We start from the raw sequence: 23,901 nt of genomic DNA, 5'->3' as shown, positions 1-23,901 counted from the left end.
TGTTTTGGCATCTTTTAAGGTTCTATTAAGCGTGGGTGAGATTCACACCCAATTCATTCTCAGTGTCTATTTTAGGGTTGGGCCATACTTGGAATTTCGGTATATATATCCTACCTAAGTAAATGTTGGGTAATATCAATGGACACCTTGCCCTTGGTTTTCTGCGGGAATTTCAGCCCACACCATTTCTGACGTTCTGACAAGAGATAAAAAAAAGGAAAGTTGACTGTAAGCGCCGCCTCTTCCAGGACAAGCGGAAATTTAGTGTTTTTTTCACCACAATCCAAAACATCTGTGTCTGCCTAATTTGCCAAGTGACTGTCTGTTTTCAAAGAATATAATATCAAGAGGCACTGCCAAACGAAGCACGCTGACTACAAAAAGCTAACCGGAAACGAATGCTGTCAAATGGTGAAGCAACCTGGAATCTGTTTTAATGGCACAGCAGCGCTTTTTTAATGAGTCCCTGCGAGTCAAATGAAAGTGCTACAACGGCGAGCTACGGACATTGCAAACCTTTCAAGAAGGGTGCAATATGAAAGACTGCACAAAAAATGCCAGGCTGAATACTCAGCCTTCACACATTTTACTTCACCAAATCTGGGCCGTTTTCTGAAAAGACTGGACACCCCTGCCTCAGGCCCCTAAAATACTTTAGATTTAATTAGATCACTAAAGCAAGAGAATAGTATCGATCCAATCCAAATACTAGCTCAGTAGCGATATCATCCATATTTGGATCAATCTGCCCACTCTAACTTTAATTGCCTACATTTTGTCTCCGCTATCAAGTTCAGATCAGATTTAGTGTGTTAATTTTCATCGGCGCCAAGAAAAAGTCAAGTCATAAACACTTGTCAGATGGTTGTTATTTTTGAGCATTTATGACTGTGAAATGTGCTGTAGTCGTCCACACAGGAGTTCTACCTCATCATTAGCAGCCTTTGTCGCCTGGCACTGGAGCTGAAGGCACTGCTTCCAGCTATTAAAGCTCAAATTCGCTCCGGGCTCGTTCGAGGACTCCTGGTGGACATTCCTGACCTGCTGGACCCGGCCCACGGCTTCCTCAGTGTGCTGAATGAGAAAGCAGCTAAGTAAGTTTATTGAAGGTAATCCCAAACTGCGAGAAAATAACACATGGTTATCTCATGAAATCTACATGCATTTGATCGGTATATTTTATTAACTTTCCGAGAAAACTCATTTTGAAGACAGCATGTTTTGTCTGTGGCATCCTGAGCTGTGACGTCATTGGAGGGAAAACTAAACCCTCGCAAGCCAGTTGCAAATTTGTCTCATGTGTTCTGAGTAGAAGAGGTTAACAGTGTTTGATTGTTTTTGTAGAGAATGCTAAGGTTTTGTGTCGCAGGTGGATGCAGTAATGGTACAACAAGAGGCGAGCAGGCAAAAAAGGGAAACAATAAAAAAAGAAAAAACACACAGAGAGACGCCAACGAGGGGCTAACTGAAACCAATCAACGAAAAGCGACCACAGCTTTGGCGGAAAACATTAGTCTGGCAGACCATAAAACACACAGTGAGTAGTTAGTCAAGCCAACTGGGAACCAGGTACTAAAAGTTGCAATGGCTATGGCGAGAAACGTGAAGCTGGCCAAAGATAAACTGAGGGACACGGCAAAACCGTCGCTAACGCCATACTAGCCGAACAACACACAGTGGGCAGCCATTAAAAAAAGCCAACTGGTAGCAAACAAAACGGGAAAGCCCTCGGAGGCCCCGACGCTAACGAGGAGCTAGCTGGACAAAATTGTACAAATAGCGACACATGTGGCAAAAAACACAAAGACATGCCCAAATCGCCTACTTCCAATAAAAAATATGTGGTATGCAATCACTGTTTGTTTGGGAGCTGCCTCAAATGTTGTACTTGAGATTTGCCATTTTTAAAGTTTTGTGTTCCTTCAGTGACGTCACAGCTCTTACAGTAAACAAGCTAGATTGTTCACCTTTGAAATTCCATTTCCTGAATCCCCAAAAGAGTTGGAATATTTTACAACATATTTGCATATTTGTGGGGAGGAATACTACACCTTCTATGCTCAAACCGAAAAAACACATTTCTGTTGGGGAATATCTTTAAAGAGTAACAAGCGTCAGGCTTTGTACGGGTGCTTGAAATCCTTGAAAATGCTTGAATTTCACTGTGGTGTTTCAAGTGCTTGAATTTTGGATAAGGTGCTTACAAATACTTGAAATGGTTGCCATGACTTTCATGCATTAAATGAAGGAAAATAAAATAAGTCTGCTTGAAAATGCAACCAACATTGTTCTCTGGTGGCAGTTGGTATTGGTTTGTTTGGCGTTGTCATGACAAGCATCCTTGCCCACTATGCGTCAACCCCAAGAGGACAGGTCTATCAGACCAAAATGCCGTTTTAATGAACAATAGCTAGAAAACAGAAAATAAAAATGGCTAAAACGTGTAATCCACTTACAGCATGTTGCAAAAAAGAGATCCAACTCTTCATAATGGGAAAGCTCTCTCCATTCATATGAAAACTAATTCACAGAGATGACAAGCTTAACTATAATTTTTTGTGTGAACTATTTGCTACATGCTACACCTAAACAGGGCACTATGAAATTATGAAACGTGTAAGAGGTTTATGTATGCTTTATTATGGGCCATGTAAAAAAAAACAAGATAGCTTTTCCCAGTGGTAAATTTTTTGTTCTAATGGTACTGGAATATTCGCTTTGAAAGTTTTTAAAAGGTGCTTGAATTTGGTCATGAAAAAGGTGTAAGAACCCTGATAGGTGAAGAAGAGATGGTTTAAATGTCATCCTCACTTGTTGCAGGTGTGGGAATAAGACAGAGCTTTTCTCCGATATGTCCGCCTTCCCTGTGTTGCAAGAAAGACATAAACAAATCCAGAAAGTTCAGCAAGAGATTCAGGACCATCGCAAACATGTCGGGACGGTGCTGGGAGTCCCCACCTTTGATTACACCACTGTGTCAGGACAGCAGGTACCCACAGATGCAGCCCGAGTGGCTCGAGTCAAAATAAGTAGTGCTCTAACTGACATATTTGCCTTTGGCTCCATCTTCATTAAGTTTCTGATTGAGGTGAAGAACTCGAAGTCCTCAGTTGTTCCTAGCGATTGGATTAAAGTCAGCAGGTGAGCATCCACACACGTGCAGAAGAAGGGAGAGCAGTTATCAGCTTTTTATGGAAAGGCTTTAAAACAGCCTTGATATAAAATTGAACACATTATTGTGTTGTTGTTTTTTTATCATTCGAAGACGGTTTAACTATTGTTTTTAGCAATAATCAATAATTAGGGATTTACAATACCGTTAAAGAGGTAAAAAAAAACTTCATGTAGTCCAAAAAAAGTTTGAATAAACAAAAATAGTTGAACTATCATAAAAACGTGTTTTACTTTTTAATACTTTGTTTGTGATTGCATTGATTTGACATAACATAAGCCTCAATTAGAGGGAGTTGACATAATTGTCTGCCATCCTGCCGCTACGGGTACACGAAAAAACAAAAAACTTGCGAAAGGATAAACAAGGAAAAATGATGCAGTTTGGTCTTTTTGAGCCTCTGTAGTTTGTACTCTTTCTTGTGCATTTTAGCACTTGTTTTCGTTTGTGCAGCGACTGGATATATATGTGTATATGATATATAATCTACTTATCCATTCTGAGAAAAACATTTTTAATATTTGTCAGCTCTGCTGTTCAGTATTGTAGGGCATAGGATAAGATAATTCCTGTTAAATCTGGTCAAATATGAATCTGCTACTGGAAAATCCACTCTGTATTTCTAATTCATGACTCGGGAGCTTTCATCTCACTTGATCTCGTTTTGCTGTGCAGCACCAAAGCAGTGGGCAGGTACCACTCTCCCTTTGTTGCTGACCGTCACAAAAAACTCATGGAGCTCCGTGAGCAGCTGTTGCTGGACTGCCAAAGGGATTGGATTGCTTTTATGGCGTAAGACACTCGTGCACTCGCAGACATCCTCACATAGAATTCAAAGGACTAGGACTGCCAATGCAAAAGTGATTGTGCTCTGAGGGGAATTGCACAAAATCAAGATCCTGGATTAAGCCATGATATGTTAATTATCCTGGGTGAATTTACACTAAATGTAGCCCTGCTCAGTTACTATGGTTATTGATTCTCTACAGACCAGGCTAACAACGAGGCTAAGGTTATCCCTAGAGATATATCTAGCACTTCTACTGTCAATCGTGTCAAAAATTAATGGGTGTTATAGCATTTCAATGGGCCTTTTTCACTTGTTACCTTTTTTGAGTCACCCTGCATTAAATTTTCAACGTATAGGATACATTGTCATTTCAGTAGAGTCTGTTGACTGCGCATATGATAAATTGATTGCTGTCTTTTTCATTGCGATGCCAATTAAGAATGCTTTTTAATTTGCCAATAGAGCTTTGATTACTATGTTTATTATATCTGTTTTTGAGATTATAATAAGTGGCACAAAAACTTGCAACGATAGTATCAACAAAGTATTTGACAACAGGCAGTTCATGCTAGAAAACACTCAAATATGGCAGATTTGAAACAATTTTGCAAAGAACAGTGGGTCAAAATTACTCCTCCTTGTTGTCTTTGTGGCAGTGGTTAGCGTGTGTGCGGCACAGTTCTGAGGTCATGAGATCCAACCTCCTGTGTGGAGTTTGCATGTTCCCCCGTGCTTGCGTGGGTTTCCTCTGGGCACTCCGGTTTCCTCCCACATTCCAAAAACATGCATGTCAGGTTATTTGGCCGGTACAAATTGTCCCTAGGTGTGAATGAGCAAGCGAATTGTCTGTCCCTCACTGCCCTGCGACTGGCTGGCAACCAGTTCAGGGTGTCCCCTGCCCACTGCCCGAGGATAGCTGGGATGAGCTCCAGCACCCCTGCGACCCTACTGAGGATAAGCGGTGCGGATAATGGATGGATGGATGTTGTCTCTGTGTGATACTAAAATGGCGTTTGATGATCTGAAACCTGATAAATATGCCAAAAACGCAGAAATAAGAAAGGAGGCAAATACATTTTTTATGGCTTTGCAGGTCCAACTCTCATTCATCTGTCCTCTCGTCCTAGACAAATTTGTTCTTTATGAAGAATCACGTAAACAAAACAGATAATTAAATGGATAACAATTAAAATAAGAATTGCTTTTATTTTCATATTTTCAACATAGTGAATGTTGTTTACGAGGAGATTAGACATGGCACTCCAGCATATGTAATGTAATAAAATACTTAAGAGAAAAATAAGAAAAAAAATAATTTTAGGATAAATCAGGGGTATGAAATGTAATGGAGTCCCCTCAGAGAAGCTGAGTAAACAGCATTCTGGGTCTGAAAATATCTCACCAGAATTTGATTTCTAACAGGCATGAAAAGGCATTCACAAGATCAATGTCTTATTTCAACCCTACTTCTTACAATTACAGCCTAGTAGTAACACAGTTTAAACATTGTAACAACACAGTAATGACATAAGTTGCTACAGAAACGTATAAAATTCGGGACATTTTCTGAAAATGAGGGTCAAATTGTATTTTTTGTAATGAGTGTATAGAGTAAAAATATTGTATTAGTACAAAAAAAAAACTACCATTAAACAACATTTTCTGACAAAGGGGTAAGATGCGCAGAGAATGGAAATTACTTGGAAACATGTCCATGGCACTGTAAGAGTTAATAACATTGCTCATGTAACGTTTTTTCTTACATTTTCCCAAGTGAGACGTATACCGTCCTCATAAAACTCCATAAGGAGCTGTTTTCATCGAACATAAAAAATTATAGGCAACACTTTTCCATTTTGCGATTGGATTCTGAGAATTGATCCTTGATGTGCGTTTTAAGATGCCGTTATCGTGCATTTATCCCAACTCTACAGAAGGGTTTTCATCCTGGCTCTGCAAACGTGCAACCGATTAAGCCAAATAGTGCCGGCTGGACTACATCGAGCTGCGCTTATACTGTTAGCCTAGATTTATTCATTCCACTTTCGTGCAATACCACCTGTTAAAGTGAACGAGCAGTGTCATCTGACAAGGATACAATTATGCATGTACAGCAATTTAGCCTGGCAAATCCTTTACAACCTCTGTTTGCTCTCTTGCAGTCAGTTTGGAGAGCACTATCACACCATGAAACGGGCTATTAGTCACCTCGCAACCATCGACTGTCTTTTCTCATTGGCTGAGGTCGCCAAACATGGGGAATATTGCAGGTGATTTATCATGTAGTTTTTATTTTTACATCTGGGCTTGTAGTATTTTTTATTTGTCTAATTAATACATAGTATGTGTTTCTACCTTGTACTTGTACTTGTTTCCTGTGTCATGTCCTATATGCTTGGGCAGGCGGTGCGTGGGTGTGTGGATTGGGCTCAGCAGTGTGCTTAGCCAGAACACCAACATTGAACCCACTCACTTAGTTACACACACACACACACGTACATACACTATATGAAAATACTGGACAACACCAATAATTCTGCATGTATTAAAAGTGAAATTATGTTTTATTATTTAATTTATATTTTGCACTAATATATTTTGTTTACCAACTTTGCCTTTTTTAATAGTTTTCCTTGATGGTTTAAGTCAAGTAAGTCTCAAAGGGCTGCACAGACCTCAGATTATTGCAAACCACAGACTGTTATGACACCGTCCCCTGATCTAAAACCTACATGAGGGCAAGGAAAAACTCAAAAACCTCAACATGGGGAAAATGAAGAAACCTTGTGTAAAAACCTTAGTGGTAAAAAAAACTGAATTAATTTAAAAAGACGGTGTTGATTTAAATGACAAACAAAAATCCCTGAACTAACTGCATTTTTTATAAATAATTGTTGCTGCGAAGGGTGCCCCTAAAAAACAAAAACCTTGTTGAAAGGCTGAGAAAAAATGAGAAGAAAAATGGTGCAGTTTTTTCACAATCAGTCTCTGTTGTTTGTCTTATCTTGTCAATTGTGCTTGCACTACACAATACAGCAACATCTAGTGGTCAAATATTACACAGTGCCTTTTTAAGTTGGATTATTTTATGTCTGAGATCCTCCAGTCATTATACAGTAGGCATGCCCAGAGCTCCATTCTAGCACCCCTGGTTTTTATCTCGGATAAGCGGAAGACAATGGATGGATGGATGGATGGTTTTTATCATTTTAAACGGATACCCGTATAACACTTTGTTACTTATAAAATTATGAAAATATACACGTAACCCTGTTACTGGGGTGTCCTAACTTGGGCCATTTGTGGGTCACTGACTATTTTCTAACGATGATAATTACATCTAAAAATCTTCACTTTACAACATGTTTATACCTCTTACTTGCCAATTATATTATTTAAAGGGTCAAAGATGTAAATTAACTCTTAATTACTTTAATGTTAAATGTCGCGTTCATAAAGTTGATCATTTATCTAAAATTGTAACCTAATGTAAGGTTTTCATCTTATGTTTGGAAGGAAATAATTTTAGTATTTCTGAGTGCCGGTTGCAGTTACCTCAGATTTACAAAAAAAAGAATGCCAATTGTTTATTCTTTAAAAATAACAACCAGTCTCGATTTGGAAGAACCTACACTTTTATCAATTAATTTCCTGTTCATTGATTTGACGCTAAATTATCATTTCAGCTACAAGCACCCACAAACATTGATTTATGAAAAACAACACAACTAAATATATTCAAACTAAAGTCATTAAGTCAAGGGGCATGGTTCCTTCTTTTTAACATCCTGTCTTTAGCTTGGGTTGGTTATCCAATAATCCCAAGGGGCTGAGTATTTTTTTTGCATCCTCTCTTCAGCTGGAAGGGTTATGTTGTACACACTAATAAATATATTTGAGGTTTTTTTTTTCTAAACAAAAAAAACCCCAAAATGAAGACTTTGTAACCAGAACAAAGACTTAGGGTGTGCTTGGTAAAATACTTATTGCCTATTCCTTTTTCAGATTCAGATTCAGATTCAGATCTACTTTATTGTCATTCTAGTACACGTGTATACAGAACGAAATGTCGATGGATCTGACTCCCACAGTCAAGAACAGCTCCTAAAGATTCAGTAAAAACAAAACAAAAATGGTGTCCCTTTAATCTACAATTTTTCTGTATGTGGCCCTCAGCAGAGAAGGTTTGGACACCACTGCCCTAGTTGGTATATTCAATGCATTTAGGAGTAAATACATTTTTTTTTTCGTTTTGTTTTATATCTGGCTGTTTTTTTAAATGACTGTTACTGATAAAATGAACGAAATGACACTCCTGTCCGCAATCCCTGGAGCTGCTCTGACTAGATATGTAGCTTTTGAGTTCGTACAGGTGCTTCAAATCTTTTTAAAGTTTTGTTTTCAAGGTTTGAATAGTGCTTGAATTTTAGTTGACGTTTTTGTAAATGCTTGAATTGGTTGCCCGGCAATCTAGATACTGTAGATTACACTTTAAATGGAAACAAAATAAAAACAATTTTGCTAAAAAATATTGCCGACAGGCCTGTTTTGGTGGCTTTGCTCTGCCATTGCATTTCTTCTTCCATATTGACTAACGGCAGCTGTTATTAGTTTGTGTGGCCTTGTCAGGTAAAACGGCGCGCCCTAAAGGACAGGTGAAGAGACTAAGACGCTGGAGAAATTGAAAAAAAAAACAACTTTGACAGTGCTTTAAAAGTGTTTTAATTTGGCCATGAAAAAGGTGTAAAAACCCTGTAGCTTACCACCACCAATGTAATCGTCTGCATTAATAAATAATCCATCCACTGTACATAAATCAAATTTATTAGCAAGAATTTTATAGAATTCCTCTTTATGAAAGACACATAAAATATTCATTTTAATGATGAAAAAAAATATTGCACTGGATGGTGCTGTCAAAACTTAAGCTTGACTATAAAATGTGTATTGACCACCATTCCTATTTTTTCCTTTTGCTCTGAGAATGATGCCCTGCTCAATCGCACTTCACCTCTCCTCCATCACCTTCTGTTTTGTTTTCTTTGAAAAGTAATAACTGGTTTGCCTCAAAGTTCAAAAGTCAGCTGACCTCCATGTGTGTTTTATTTCCCAATTGCAGGCCAGAGGTGTCCGACAGTGAGCGTCAGATTGTGATCAAAGATGGACGGCACCCTGCTGTTGATCTCCTCATGGGAGAGCACAGCCAGTATGTGCCCAATCATACAAAACTAAAGGTAAGCACTCATACACAAGCAGGAACATGTAAAAGTAATTCAAGTTACAACACAGAATTCTTTGCATGTTTATATTCCTGAATTCAAATGCCAGCAGCCACGTACTGTGTGCCAGGGGTGTCAAACTCAATTTTAGCTCACATGGTAGAATAAAGAGTAAATAATGGCATCAAAGGGTGGCCCTTTGTTGTAGGGCTGTTTTTTGATGGCTCACATTTAAATTACAATTAGGATTCAGGGTTGTAAGATTTTATTATGTGTCGTGTGAATTCATTTCCACTCCAGTTTATTTAACTCAGGGAAAGTGACTAAAACGGCTCACAAACACTAATTTAAGTCAGATTCAGATTCAGATTCAGATCTACTTTATTGTCATTCTAGTACACGTGTATACAGAACGAAATGTCGATGCATCTGACCCCCACAGTTTCCTTGAATGTACAGATATAAATAAAGTTGTATTGTATTTTGGCTACGTATAGTATTTTACCATAGTGCCGATAGTGCAAGAAGAGTAGCTAACCAGATGTGCAAAATGGGCAGTCAGGTTAACAAGTCAGGTACACAGTAACATTAACACTGTAACAATAACGCTGTAATTGCAATAGTGCAGAGAGCAATGTGCAAGGAGTGGCAAGCTATAAAAAACTGCCAGTAGTGCAAAAAGTCAGATTAGCAGCCATTTAGATTTAAGTTAACTATATGTTAGATTGACCATTTAACAGTGCTAATGATTGAAAACATTGCGGCTGCGGGAACCATTTCAGTCCCTAAGGATGATAGTTTGAGGCCCCAGCCCGCCTTCCTAAGAAAGTTAAAGGGACAGTGTGTATTTTTTGACTACTAGATGTTGTAAGATTCTTTAGTGCAACTGAAAATGAGTGCTAAAAATCACAAGTAAGAATGAAACTTATGGAGACTCCAAGTGACTATTAAGCACCATTTTTCTATTTTTTTCTGCACAGCCCTTTGCCAGGTTTTTGGGCAACTCGAGCAGCAAGATGGCATATAATTATGTCCTCTCCCTGTAGGTGAGGCGTATGTTATGTAAAATAAATAGAGATTTCTCTACCTACTAGTTTATAAAAATACGCATATAAAAGATAATTAATGTATTTTTGCTAACTATCAATCAATATTTTTATGCCTCTAGCATGCACTGAATATACAAACTATCACTTTAAGTGCTGCCCTAGCAGAATTTGGATTAATTTGTTACTGATAAGATTTATTTTCAAATGAGTTTTTATTCTTAGACCTTATTTGTGTTTGGAATAAAAAAAATATATTTGAAAATTGAAACTTTTTATCAGCCATTTTTTTTTTGGAATACGTGATTTGGCGTAACCTCCCCCAGACCCTAGCTCTGGCAGCCCCAAGCTAGATTGAGTTTGAGGTCCCTGCTTTAAATGATTGAATTAATGATTTAAAAGTCGTTTCTGCTTTTTTGAAAATATTACCTGTATTTTAATATCTATTATAAAAATGAGATAAAGCTTCTTTGCACTCCTGCAAAGACACCCACGGATATTTTTAAATGTTGTATTCTTTAATCAATCTGAATGGATGTTTCCTCAAATGTCTTATGGTTGATAAATGGTACTTGTCACTTTGCTATGGGAGAGGATGCCGGGCTTTAGGGACACCCAGTGGACAATCTTAAAGCAACAGGTCATTGTTTAAAAATGTTCCCCATTTTTCTCTTGTGCTTCTTTTAGCAATGTCTGGTGGGCTAGATTAAATCTGTTACCAGTCTTATACAGCCCACGAGCCCTATGTTTTACACCCCATCTTAATGCTGTCGTACACAGATTTGCATAATAGTTTTCCAGCCACTTTTTGTAGTGGGCTTCTGTTGCAGCTAGCCCAAGCTTAAACGCCGCCTGAGCATCCAAATATCTGTTTACTGCATATTGCTCCCAAGCCCTGTATATTTTCATTATATTTTATTCTGACTTCTGCAGGCTGAAGGAAAAAGAACAATGATCATCACTGGCCCTAACATGGGGGGGAAGAGCTCCTACATCCGCCAAGTGGCCCTGATCTGCCTTATGGCCCAAGTGGGCTCCTACGTGCCCTGCTCGGAGGCCCGTTTGGGCATTTTGGATGGAATTTACACCAGGTAGGAGAAGTGCCAGTGGGAAATGTATCATACCAGTTGATAGATAATTTAGTCATTCACAGCTAACCGGACTACTTCAAATACACTTTTATCATCTTTATCTGTTAATTTCAATCAATGTATTTGTTAAAACATTAGTAAGCAATACAAATGCACATCACTGGAACCTTGTCAATGCCAAATATACCATAAATGAAATGAAATGAAATGGGAGAGGTCATACATTACGAGGCTGTTCTTAAAACACAATAAAAAAAAAATCAATGTTGTTCATTAACTGCTCCTGCGGTGCTTTGTCAACTGAATTGACCTGCTTGCATACCAGTCGGACAAATATACCAAGAGATGGTCAAGTTAAATACAAAGGATCTGTTCTCGTGCTGATTACAGCCTTATTTTAAGCAGTGTTCTTTTGGATCCTAAAAATGCCTTAAAAGGCATTGAAGTCATTATTCTAAAAATAAGGCCTCAATTGGCATTAAAATGTCTTAAATCCAGTATTTCGAAAGTCTTAAAAATATGAACGCACGAATAAGAATTATATTTGTTTGATCTATAAAGATCTTTTATGAACTATCATTTTATATAATTCACAGATTCAATTTTGTGGCAACATTGTGTGACCACAATAACAGAACAAGAAACATTTGTGGGTTTTTTTGGTTTTGTTTGTTCCAATTGTGTTCTCTTTTCTTGACTTGGTCTTAAATTTGATTTCAAAAGGCATCAAAAAAGTCTTCAAAGGATTTGACATCCCTGGTTTAGCAAGTCAAGTCATGTTTGTTTGTATAGCCCTTAATCACAAAGAGTCCCAAAGGGCTACACAGACCACAGATTATTCCAAACCACAGACTATTAGGACACTATCCCCTGATCTGAAACCTACACAAAGGCAAATAATACACAGAAATTGTCAACTTAAAATATAGGTTATTCATATGCTATTGCAGGGGTGGCGAACACGTGGCTCTAGAGCCGCATGCGGCTCTTTGCCTCATCATATTTTCTATATATTGTGAATCTTTGCCTTGTTTCATGTTTAGTTTTTTTGTGTGTATTGAGGGTGGACACTTTCTTTGAAATCATCACAAGAAAATAGTTGTTGTATTGTAAGGAGAGGAGTGTGTTATGAGAAATAATACGTTTTTAATTGTGTGTGTGTCTGTCATGGCAGATCAGCGCAGTGTGGCTCAGTTAAAAATTTCGGCTCTCCGTGTCAAACGTGTTCGCCACCCTTGTGCTATAGAATAGAAGTGTGTTTTAAGCTTAAGCATATGAACACAATTATTTCTGCACTCGAAAGAAGAAATTTCTGAGTTGTTTGGCTTACTAATTTTGTTAGGGTTGAGGTTAGAATTTCCTTTTTATTAGAAAATTGCATCAAAGAGCTCATTAGCATCCCCTGGGTGAAAAGTGCCACCCTGCTTTCGCTTCCCACATTTGTATTCTCTAACTATTGTTTTTCTAATTGGTACAAAGAAAAGTTCGTATTGATAAGAAGCACCCACAGAAGCCCCTCTCCCATGAGCAATATGTGTAACATTGCCGTTTCATTTTGCAAGTTTCCTGCTTTATTAAGTGTAAGGGAGATGGATGTGGTAGGAATATTTTATAGAAGAAATTGGAATGAGCCGATTTGGCGAGTGTGGATAATGAAACGTCTGTGTGGGTGTCTAATGGGCTACCTTGTCTGAGATGATCCCAATGATTGATTATCAACAGATTTTTAAAATGGTGCAGCAGCTTGGAATTTTTTATCCCCCTCACTATCACACTCTTATTCTTGCAGTATAAAGAAATACGTTAGCGTGCGGTACATACAGTATGTCCCAAAAGTGAGTACACCCCTCATATTTCTGCAGCAACATCATTATAATGTTCAATTGAGCATCGCTGAAGAATGATTGCTTTGACACAATGAAAATTATTGTGTAAACAAAGGCTATGGCTTACTGGAAATATATCCTTTGTTTAATGAGACACAGATCAATGTATTTGGCTCAGATGGTGTGAAACATATGTGGCAGCAACCAGGTGAGGAGTACACAGATGTTTGTCCGTGCCTAAAGTGAACAATGTTGTTGAAAATGTCATGGTTTGGGGCAGCATAAATGCAAATAGAATTGAAGGATTGCGTTTTGTTAAGGGGCGGCATTAGCTCAGGAGGTAGAACGCTCGTCTTGGGATCAAGAGGTCGCAGGTTCGATTCTTGGCTCCTCCATGTTATATGTCGAAGTGTCTTTGGGCAAGACACTGAATCCCTAATGCCCCCGCTAGCAGGTAGTTGCCTTGCTTTGGTCTCTTTATTTGTGTGAATTTATATTGCAATACACCATGCCTGGAGAAAAGAGGAAAACATCTTGCACAATACCCAGAAATGTAGTAGAAGATCTTTGTGTAGTTTGAAGCCCAGAGACAAAATGCCCAACACTGATGTTTACATCTGGGAGGGTTTGTTTCTTGTTCACTTACTGATGCAAATGTTCACGCCTGGTGTAGTTTTGTAGGATTTCTCATCCGTGTAAGTCCTGAGATAACAAATTGTAGACTTGCACCATCTTGCAGTCGTTATGGAAACGGCTAAAAGGCAACAGCCCTTTTTGAAAAGATCCCGCAGTCAACTAGCCGTGATCGTCCTCGCTTGTTGTTCTGAACAGCCGCGCGGTGCTGAATTTAACAGTTTTCTGACAGCCTCTTCCTCCTGGTAGGCGGCCTACATATCTGCTTGGGCCTTTCGCAGCGTGTGTGCTTCTAGAATCAACCGCCGAGAATAAAACTGCTCTCGCACATTTGGACTCGAGTTTGCAACGCTGACAAAAGCAATGTGAAGTGATCACAGTATTATATAACATTGGTTTACTCTCTGCAGTGAATACATTTAGTGGGTCAAAGTAAAGCAATAACCGCTAATGCAGAATTTTCAGAGGCCAATTACGGCCCTTAGGATTAGTTTGAGGTGTCTGCCTTAATATGAAAGTTTAACTGAAGAAATGTATTATTTGACCACAATAATCTTTGATAAAAAAATCTTGGACCAAAAAAAAATACATTTGTCAAGAATCTCCCAAAAATAAAAGCCTCATTTAGGACTTATAATGAACACAACACATGCTGTATGTATCAATATTAGCCTACTATCAAAATGATTTGGTTGGAGGCAGCACATTCTGTATGATACCACCTCGAGTTTATTCATGAATTAAATAATGTTTTATTGTTTTGATGAAATAAAAGGAATGCAATCAAGAAATCAAATTTTTGATATTTTTATTTTGAGGATTGAAAAATACAGCATAAAAGGTGCATCATGTGCCCCTTATCTGGCCAACAAAAATAGTACTCCCATTCTCACTTTAGTACACTTGGGGAACTCTGGTTGAATTTTAAGCGAAGGAAGAATGTTTTTTTGCTGCTATTGCTTTTACCGAAATGTATTAGAACATTCGCTTTGTACTTTGTAAGTCAGCAATGATTGTTGTCCAAGACTGCTTCTAATTTAATCATTTCCGTCTTCAATTTGCCCTTGGGTGTTCATTCTTTGCAGTTTTGTTGGCAACTGTGAGAATGAACGAGCACACACTTGAACAGGCTATACTTGCAATATTCGTAGATTAAGCATTTGATGCTGATATTTTGTAGTTTTTTTATGATAGGACCAAATACAAAATACTTCAAATTTTTTAATCTTTGATGGAATGAGACTATCACGTTTTTATGTTGTTAAATTTAAAGTTTAGTAGACACTCCAAATAAGGAAAGAATACATCAATGGAATTTGAACGTGCAAAGAGAAGAGAGAAGATAACCCAAAACTCAGATAAGAAATAATTACCTGCTCTAAAAGCCCTTCCTGAGCCCTTTGTTTTTATTAAATCCCCTGATACAAAAGCAGAACTGCCCTAAAGGGTTTGGAGTATCAAAGAACAGCAAGATTCTTGGTCAATTGTGACAATGATCTAAATGGTTCCGAATAGTCAAAACCACAAAAAGTAGTGTGCATAATTTTTCAAAATAACGGTCTGGCATCCTATCCGATCTCCTTTGCTGGTGTTCAATATTAACAGTATACAGTAATCTCTCGTTGTGTCACGGTTAACTTTTCAAGGTTTCAATACTTTTTTCATTGTGCATTGTTTTTTATGTCGCAGAAAACACATAGCAAATGCTATCGCGGAGGTGGAAGGTTTTTTGTGTGTATAGGGTGGGCGTTGACTGTGTGCAGGACTGTGATAGGCTGGTGTATGCTGTTAAATAGCGGGGCGTGCACGCAAGTCAAAATGTCCATCAACCAAAAACAAACTCCGAAGCACGGTGACAGCTAGTATTTGAGCGGCTCATTATATTAAAAACAAAATTAATCAGTTAAACCGGACTCTGAGAAAAGTCAGAAGGGCCCAACAAATGCTGCTCACCAGCGGGTGCCCTGTGGGTTGTTATCGGGTCCGGGAAGAGACTGAAGCGGTGTTGGAAGGGTTAGCAATAGCAATGCTGAAGGTCCGACCTTCTGCTGTGCTTGTATCTCACCAATGCCCGATTCTTTACCGATAAAACAGATAACCTGGAGATGCAACCTGTGGGAAACCGCTGCTCTGCATTGCTTTCTTACAGTAAAGTTTTTATTTATAGATCTTAGTTTTTATTTTCTTAGGTCATATATATTATATATTACTGATATTCAATACATAAATGTTTCTACTTCGTGGGTTTTGAATACCGCGGCACTTTTTTAACGCAAAGCTTGCAAAAAATAAAGGATTACTGTAAACCCATCAGAGGGCAAACCAGAACAATTGGATTATTTTCAGTTAAGGTATTATATATAATATCCAATAAACAAATATATCCGTCATCTTCAAAAGTTTTGAGATGGAACTCGATACCAGATAAAATATCCACTAACACATGAGCGAAAAAAACCTTCGTAATTGTAACCAACTTCAACCTGCGTCTTCAGGAATTGGTAATTAAAATAAGGGCGTTTTTTTTTTTTCAGCAATTGAGATGTGGCGAAGCACAATGACTGCAAAGCGATGATAGATGGAGCACAATCTGCCCTCTTGGCCGCAACCAAGAGTACCAGCTGGACGCCGGCAGTTTGCGTACTCTGTTGCCTGTGGAGGCACGAGCGTTCAGGAATACTTTGCAATCGGCAGATCGGAATGGGCACACACGCAATGTATAGATCTGCCCTAATTTCCCTGGAGTCCCGATCATGCACGTACATGCTGCTGTAAATGAGCTCATGCAATACAGCAGCATGCCTGCCACGCGCTTCTTTCGTGTCGTGTCTGGCGTAACCATGGCGACATGTTCATATTTGCACAATTCATTGAGATTTTCACATTTGTCATTTTTGTGAGCGCTGCTCTACCTCTTGGACAAAAGACGACATCGCGCCAACCACAACCAGTGTTGGGCGGGTTACTGACAAACGGGAAATAATTACAGTTGCAAGTGACATAATTTAAAAATTAATTCAGTTAACCCCCAGATTACTGACACCAAAGTGTGGCACTTTTCTTATTGCTAACTCTCTAGCTATAAATTACCATATATTCTCGCACAAAGGCTGACACCTTAAAAATACATTAGAATAGCTGCGTAATAAAATAAATTAAAAATAAATGTGTACATCAACCTGTGGAAGAAGTGAAACCTGAATCTTTCTCGGCTTGTGCAATTCTGAGAGCTTGCAAACGAACACTTAGCCAAGACACTCCATATCCATTTTGTCTCTGGGCTCCTTCTGCATTTTCGGGATACTGTCCAAGATGTAATCTTTTTTTTTTCTCCAGACTTGGTGTATTGACCAAAATTCAGCACACTTTTACCATACATACTTTGGCCACGTTTGCCCCATTAATTTTTTGTTGGTTTATTGCTCCCATCCCCCCTTCCCCATGCGCTGCCTACCTTTTGCTGCTGATGACAATCAACTAAATTTGTGCATATAACCTGACCCCCTGATTTCACTCTTTTATTTTATAGTTGTAAATTTGACTTAGAGGCCATTATGTACGATAGAGAATCTCCATGAAGATCAATTCAGCGTTCACGTATGCCTGAAACAGCACTGTCATAACTGTATTCAGTTGTTCTTTGTCGCTATACATAAACATGCCCACCTTTCAAAGAAAGTTGTTGGCTGATCAAGAGTTGTATTTGACAACGTGAATTATGATGAAACATTAATCAAAGAGAGCAAACTGCAATTCACAATCTACATTTAGTAAGTAGCGTTAAAGATAAGATCTTGGGCCCGGATTTCGGGCCGGGTTCAAGCATAAAATGTCAATCATTAGGTCGTGCTAGGCTTCTAGTCAAGTCATGTTTATTTGTGTAGCCCTTAATCACAGGAAGTCTCGAAGGGCTGCAAAGACCACATATTTTTGCAAACCACAGAGTATTATTGCACCATCCCCTGATCTAAAACCTACACGAGGGTAAGGAAAAACTCAAAAACATCAACGTGAGGAAAATGAAGAAACCTCGAGAAGGGACTGCACATGAGGTTTTCCCCCTTCCAGGATGACCAGGCTGCAATGAATGTTGCAATAACAAATAATAAACAGATATTGTCAACATAAAATATAGGTTATTTATATGCTATGGAATAGAAGTCTGTTTTAAGCTTAGTTTTAAACATTCCCACTAAGGTTGCAGATTGAATCTCAGGGGGAAGAGCATTCCACAGCACTGGGGCCCGAATGGAGAACGCTCTCGAATCTGCGGATCTGTTCTTGGCTCTTGGGATCACTAGTAGACCAGCATTTTCAGAGTGAAGGCTCCGGACCGGAACATGGGGGGAAATTTAATCTGAAAGATATGAGGGAGAAAGTCCATGCATGATTTTGTATACTACCAACAGAACCTTAAAATCACATCTTAAGCTAACAGGGAGCCAAGTGTAGGATCTGCACAGAATGCACGCTGTTTGGCACAATTACTTTTACTGATGTAATTGTTTAGATGACTACTTTTTATTTCTACTTGAGTAATATTCTAAATTACTAATACTTGAGTAGCACACTTCGGCCTGCACTTTGGCCCACTCTTGATTTGAGGGACCGAGCCTGAAGTAAACCCGAAGCTACATTTCTGCCCGGAGCGTACTTCAACTGAAGCACGCACTTAAGCGCCAAAGTGCTTCTTTGGGTTTACTTCAGTCTGGCTCGGGCTGGTTTGGGCTTTTGTACCCGTGGGTCGGGTTGGATTTTTAGTCCCCTTCTAAGTAGTGGAATAACGCAGTAACGCACCAATTTGTAACAACATTTTACGTAACATGAAGCTCAGCGAGATGGAGCTTAGATGGTTGTCCACCATCTTGCTTTTGATAAATAGATACTTTATTCATCCCCGTAGGGAAATTCACACACTTTATTAACAAATTAACATGATGCCCTCGGGGTGCTTGTTGTATTCTAGCAGGGTGGATGACGTCACACGCTAGTCCAGAAGTTTGACATCCCTGCGGCAGATGGAAATCTTTGTGCCCAGGGATACACCACCTCGTGTTAGCAAGTCCACCTCCTCTCCGCTTCCCGTAGGCTTTTGTGTCTCTGTCTAACGGCGCTGAAGCCGGTTGGCTCCGGATAGCTCCGGTCCGGGTGGCTACACGTTATCGTCCACGATGCTAAACGTGAGCCACGTTTCTGTAAAACACAGCAACTGCACTCCCTGTGCGCTTTGATGTTTTTCACCAGCACAGCAAGTTTGTCGGTCTTATTTGGTATAGAGTTCACATTTACCATGATTACGTACGGTACCGAAGACTTATAACGCGGCTAGCTGCTTAGCTAGCTCCGGCTCTCCATCCACTATAGGCCCCCTCATCACGCCGGTACGAGAATTCATCAGGGCAAGGAGTTGATTCCTCGAATAAACGCATTTTTGTCCATTTAAAACCCATGTCCATAGGATAGAAGTAATCCAAAGTGTAGTTGTCAAACGGAACAAAAAACACCAAAGACAGAAGAAGACAATAAAACAATAAATCACAAAAAGTGCGAGATAACAGGGGAGGTGCCGGAAAGGCTGCCGCTCGGCGGCGGCGCGGCTTTGATTATTGTATAATTATTATTGTTGAATTGTGTTATTGAGGTTATCCCTTCCAAAATAAAAACCTTGTGAAAGTTTGGGCAGAACATATGAGATGAAAAAATACTGCAGTTTTGTCACTTCGAGCATCTGTAGTTTGTATTATTCTTGTACTTTATATGCACTAGTTTCTGGTAGTATGACACAATACATCTGCATCTAGATGACAAAAAATACACACTCCATTTAAACTAGTGATTAGCTTAAAGTTTAGTAGACACTCAAGATACGGAGAGAAGACATCAATGAATGTTGAACTTGCAAGGAAACCAGGGAAGAGCTCAGACCTCCAAATTGTTCTAAAGGCCTTCCCTTAAGTCCTTTCTGGTAAATAAACCTGCTAGGTTACAAAAGCAGATCCTGCCCTAAAGTGTGTGGGAATCAAAGAACAGCAACATGATTGGCCAATAGTGTCAACGATGAAAACAGTTCATGATAGTCAAAACAACGAACAACCGGCCACAATAATAGGCCAAACAACAAACTGGCATCCTACGCAATCTCCTTTCCTTTATCAAATATATCAATGTTTATATCGTGTGAGGTGTACAGTATTTTTTTCAAGATGAGAATTCAAGCATCTGGCATTTTAAAGGAACTGTGTGTACTATTTGATCACTAGCTGTTGCTGTGTTGTATAGTGCAACCGATAAAGAGAGATTAATAGCACAAGAAAGAATACAAAGCCTCAAAGTGACCAAAGGGCACCATTTTACTTCTCTCATTTTTTTTTTGTCTTTTTGCAGTTTGTGGGAGTAAAAATACATTTTTTTAACTTGACTCGGACGTTTAAGCCAACTAGGTTTGACACTTTCACTTCTTTGTATTTGACGGTCAGAATGGGAGCTTCGGACAACATCTTCAAAGGCTGCAGCACCTTCATGGAGGAGTTGACGGAAGCCTCCGAGATTTTATTTCGTGCGACCGAACGTTCTCTCGTCATCTTGGACGAGTTGGGCCGGGGTACCAGCACCCACGACGGTATTGCCATTGCATATGCTACCCTTGACTACTTCATCAAGGAGGTGAGTGTGGTTTTGATAACTCTGGCAGTTGAAGGCCACTTGACTCCCTTTTTCTTCCCTACTTTAAGGGACAGTGTGTATTAATTAGCATTTCCATTTGGTATAAAAGTGTCCATTTGATGAAACCAAAATTGTTTTAAAACTAAACAAAATATAACATGAAATATAATAAGCATTTTTAAAATACTTGTTCGTTGAAAATTTAGCATCTATTTTACGTAAGATGAGCCTCACCTCAATGGAGCTGACATGATTGTCTACCAGCTTGCTGCTACGGGTACCAAAAACCTCAAAAAGGCCGGGCAGTAAAATGGTGCATTCTAGTTAATTTGAAACGCTGTCGTTTTTATGTTTCCTTGTACGTTTTAGCGCTTGTTTTGACGGAATGCAGTTTTGAAATCCATTTATTGAGGCAAAAACAAATGAAAACCTGAAAAAGTAATAGCCCCCTGAACCTAACAGCAGAAATCAAACAATTATTGGTAATCAATATCTTACAATTCTGTGGAGGTTTTTCAGCCCGCTTTTCTTCGCAAAATCTTTACAAATCTGCCATATTGAAGAGTGCTTGAAGTCCGAGGGCACAAACGGATGGCTGCACCGTCTCGTTAAGTATCTTCTGGTAAACACCAGAATTGTTTTTTCCGTCAACCACAGCAAGTTGTCCTGGTCCTGAGGCAGCAAAGCAGCCCCAGACTATCACCCTGCCACCACCAGGATTTACTGTTTGCATTATGTTCTTTTTGTCAAATGCTGTGCCATTTTTACGCCAGATATTACGTGCTGCACACCTTCCAAAAAGTACCATGTGTAAATTTTTGTGTTCATAAATGGAATCTGCATTTCAAAATTGCATATTGTCTTTCCTTTGGTTGTCTCTTTGTGATATTAAATATGTTTGATGATCTGAAACATTTGTAAGTGATGCACAAAACACAGAAATCAGGAGGGGGGCACTTTTTCACAAATAGGAAGAGATTTGTCTAAAAAACGAATACAGTATATCCGCAATTAACAAAATATATAAATAAGCATTTGTCATGATAAATGCACATGCAAGATTAAATATCACATTTATAAATCACACATTTATCTGTTGCTCCTCAAAATAAACCATTCACACCAGATTATCTTTTAATGATACTGATCAAATTGGCATTGAAAGTCCTAAAACGTGCTTGAATTTGGCGATGAAAAGTGTGAACAAAAAAAGATATGAAAATAAAATAAAAGTCAAAAAGTGAGAAGAAAATAGGAAAAAAAATTAAAAAAACACAAACAAACGATTAAAAAAAAGAAAAAAAAGGATTAAAAAATACAACTTTTTGGGTTTAACTATAGCAGCAAGATGTCAGACAAAATGTTGGCTCCCTGTAGGTGACCAAAGTCAACTCACAGAAGTCAAGGATTAAATGATCAGCTTGCAAGGTCCATCCGAATTTCCACCAAGACTGAAAGACCAGTCAACAGTAACATAAAATGTCTATTGCACTGTGATACCGCTGCAAAATAAAATTCCCAACACATAACCCCTTACGCCAAAAACAATGCTTTTCAGTACGCAAACAAATTTAAAGGAAAAAAAAGTTAAAAAGTGAGAAGAAAATTTGAGATTTTTTTTTAAAAAACAACAAAAGATTAATAAAAAAGATTAAAAGGATTAAAAAATACAGGTTCTTGGGTGTTACTATAGCATCAAGATGTCAGACAAAAATGCCAGCTCCCTGTAGGTAAGGCAAATATTTCGCCCTGCGAATATTTTGAAAAATGCTAGTTCATAAGAAAGGTCATGTCGGATCTGGCACACCACCTTCCCCCAGAGGGCACCTTACAGGTGTTTGTTTCCAGCTTTTGGAACAACAACGTGGAAGAAGGAGAATTCTCTTTGTTTTTCAGGAGTTGGCTTACGTCATTTTGTCTCAAGCCCTGTGTAGCTTTTGCAAAATCGAGCCTACTAAGCTGGCTCCAACCTCCTTTTGTGTGACTGCTTCAATTTCTTCGAGAGGCCTGGCTATGAAAAGAAAAACTTTCAAAAAGAAATGTGAATTTGCAGCGACATCCATTTTTGGTTCAAGAAGACTACCCTTCCCCACACAGTCTTTAATAGGCTCTCCTCCCACTCTTCCTCCTTCTCCACCCCCTCAATGTCATCCTACTCAGCAGTTCATGACTTCTCATGTCATTTTCAGACTTCTATTTTGATTTGGTTGTTATAGAAACACACCTTTGCCTACCCCCGGCATTCACCCGTGAGATAGTTGAGAATGCAGATGGCTTTCATAAAGTCGCTCCTGCCACATACGACCTTGAGGTGGGGAAAGCAGAAAACTCGAAAGCAGTATTGGGTGCGTTACTGAATACAGTAATACCTTGCTGTATCGCTGTTACATTGCAATTTCGCTACTTTGTGGATTTTCATCATGCATTGTGTTGTGCATTCTGATTGGCCAAACAGTCCTACCACCCCCCCTCTTCTGCCTATGTCTGCCTCCGCATTAATGACGTTGCGATCTGAGTTGTGCCCATGCGTGAAACAGCTTGACGAACCTACATTACGTACGTGCCAATTTTTTTTCAACTTGTCACGTTTCTCATAAGCCATCATGTCAACAAAACGCTCCGCGAAAAAGCACCGACAGCCGGAGCAAAAAGGTAGAGGAGGATTATTTCTATCACAAAGTTGTATTTCTCGGTGCGCTAAACTTGCCCTGAAGCCACATTTGGCTCTTTGCTGCACCCTAGTGGCTGCTTGTTGCTTTCATAAAAATGTTTAATAATGGAAAATTATTTGGTTATATGAACAAACGGGACACCTTATCTACATTTTCTAATAAACAGATGGATACCGTGTGTTTCCTTCTTTACAAAGTTTATATAAGGCTGATTTTCTGCCCATTTTTTTCAATTTAATATGGCACTTTCAAAATTATTGGTTGTCGAAGTAAATGCAGTTTTCCAGAATGTCCACATGATGACGACAAATTATCATGCTACCGTATTTTCCGCACTATAAGGCGCACCTTAAAAGCCTTTATTTTTTTCAAAAGCTGACCATGAGCCTTATAATACAGTGTGCCTTATTTATGGATCAATTTTAAAATTGCAAAGTTTTCCAACTAACTTGCAGCCGCCGACTAGATTTTCCCCCGAACGCCAAGTAGTACGCGGTGTATGCTGGGATTTATTTACCGGCGTTTCATTGGCTAACCAATGTGTCAATCATCATTTGAATCGATCACTATTGGCTAAAGTTATTCGGAGGTCAAGGGGCGGATCCTTTTTATCATTTACAGGCTGGCATTGGCTTAAACGCCAAAACAAAGCCTGCAATTGGCCGAAAAAGATGTGTCAATCATCAGTTGAATCGATCACTATTGGCTAAAGTTATTCGGAGGTCAAGGGGCGGATCCTTTTTATCATTTACAGGTTGGCATTGGCTTAAACGGCGAAACAAAGCCTGC

At 39.0% G+C, this 23,901-nt stretch overlaps 1 protein-coding gene across 2 annotated transcripts in view; it reads left to right on the top strand.

Annotated features, from left to right (window-relative positions):
- The window catches only part of msh3 (mutS homolog 3 (E. coli)), a 69,491-nt gene that overhangs the window by 26,150 nt on the left and 19,440 nt on the right, over positions 1-23,901 (top strand). For both annotated transcript variants that reach the window (XM_088335108.1, XM_088335109.1), the window contains exons 12-19: positions 907-1,094; positions 2,821-2,989; positions 3,077-3,141; positions 3,848-3,964; positions 6,125-6,232; positions 9,082-9,196; positions 11,161-11,318; positions 20,254-20,440. In XM_088335108.1, the coding sequence (XP_088191234.1) occupies positions 907-1,094; positions 2,821-2,989; positions 3,077-3,141; positions 3,848-3,964; positions 6,125-6,232; positions 9,082-9,196; positions 11,161-11,318; positions 20,254-20,440 (1,107 nt within the window). The remainder of the gene's footprint in view (positions 1-906; positions 1,095-2,820; positions 2,990-3,076; positions 3,142-3,847; positions 3,965-6,124; positions 6,233-9,081; positions 9,197-11,160; positions 11,319-20,253; positions 20,441-23,901) is intronic.

The sequence above is a fragment of the Urocampus carinirostris genome, chromosome 5 (genome assembly GCF_059441175.1).
Source record: "Urocampus carinirostris isolate Australia breed hairy pipefish chromosome 5, RoL_Ucar_1.0, whole genome shotgun sequence".
Taxonomy (NCBI): Eukaryota; Metazoa; Chordata; class Actinopteri; order Syngnathiformes; family Syngnathidae; genus Urocampus; species Urocampus carinirostris.
Note: the sequence above shows the minus strand (reverse complement) of the source record. Positions and strands in the feature narration are given on the sequence as shown.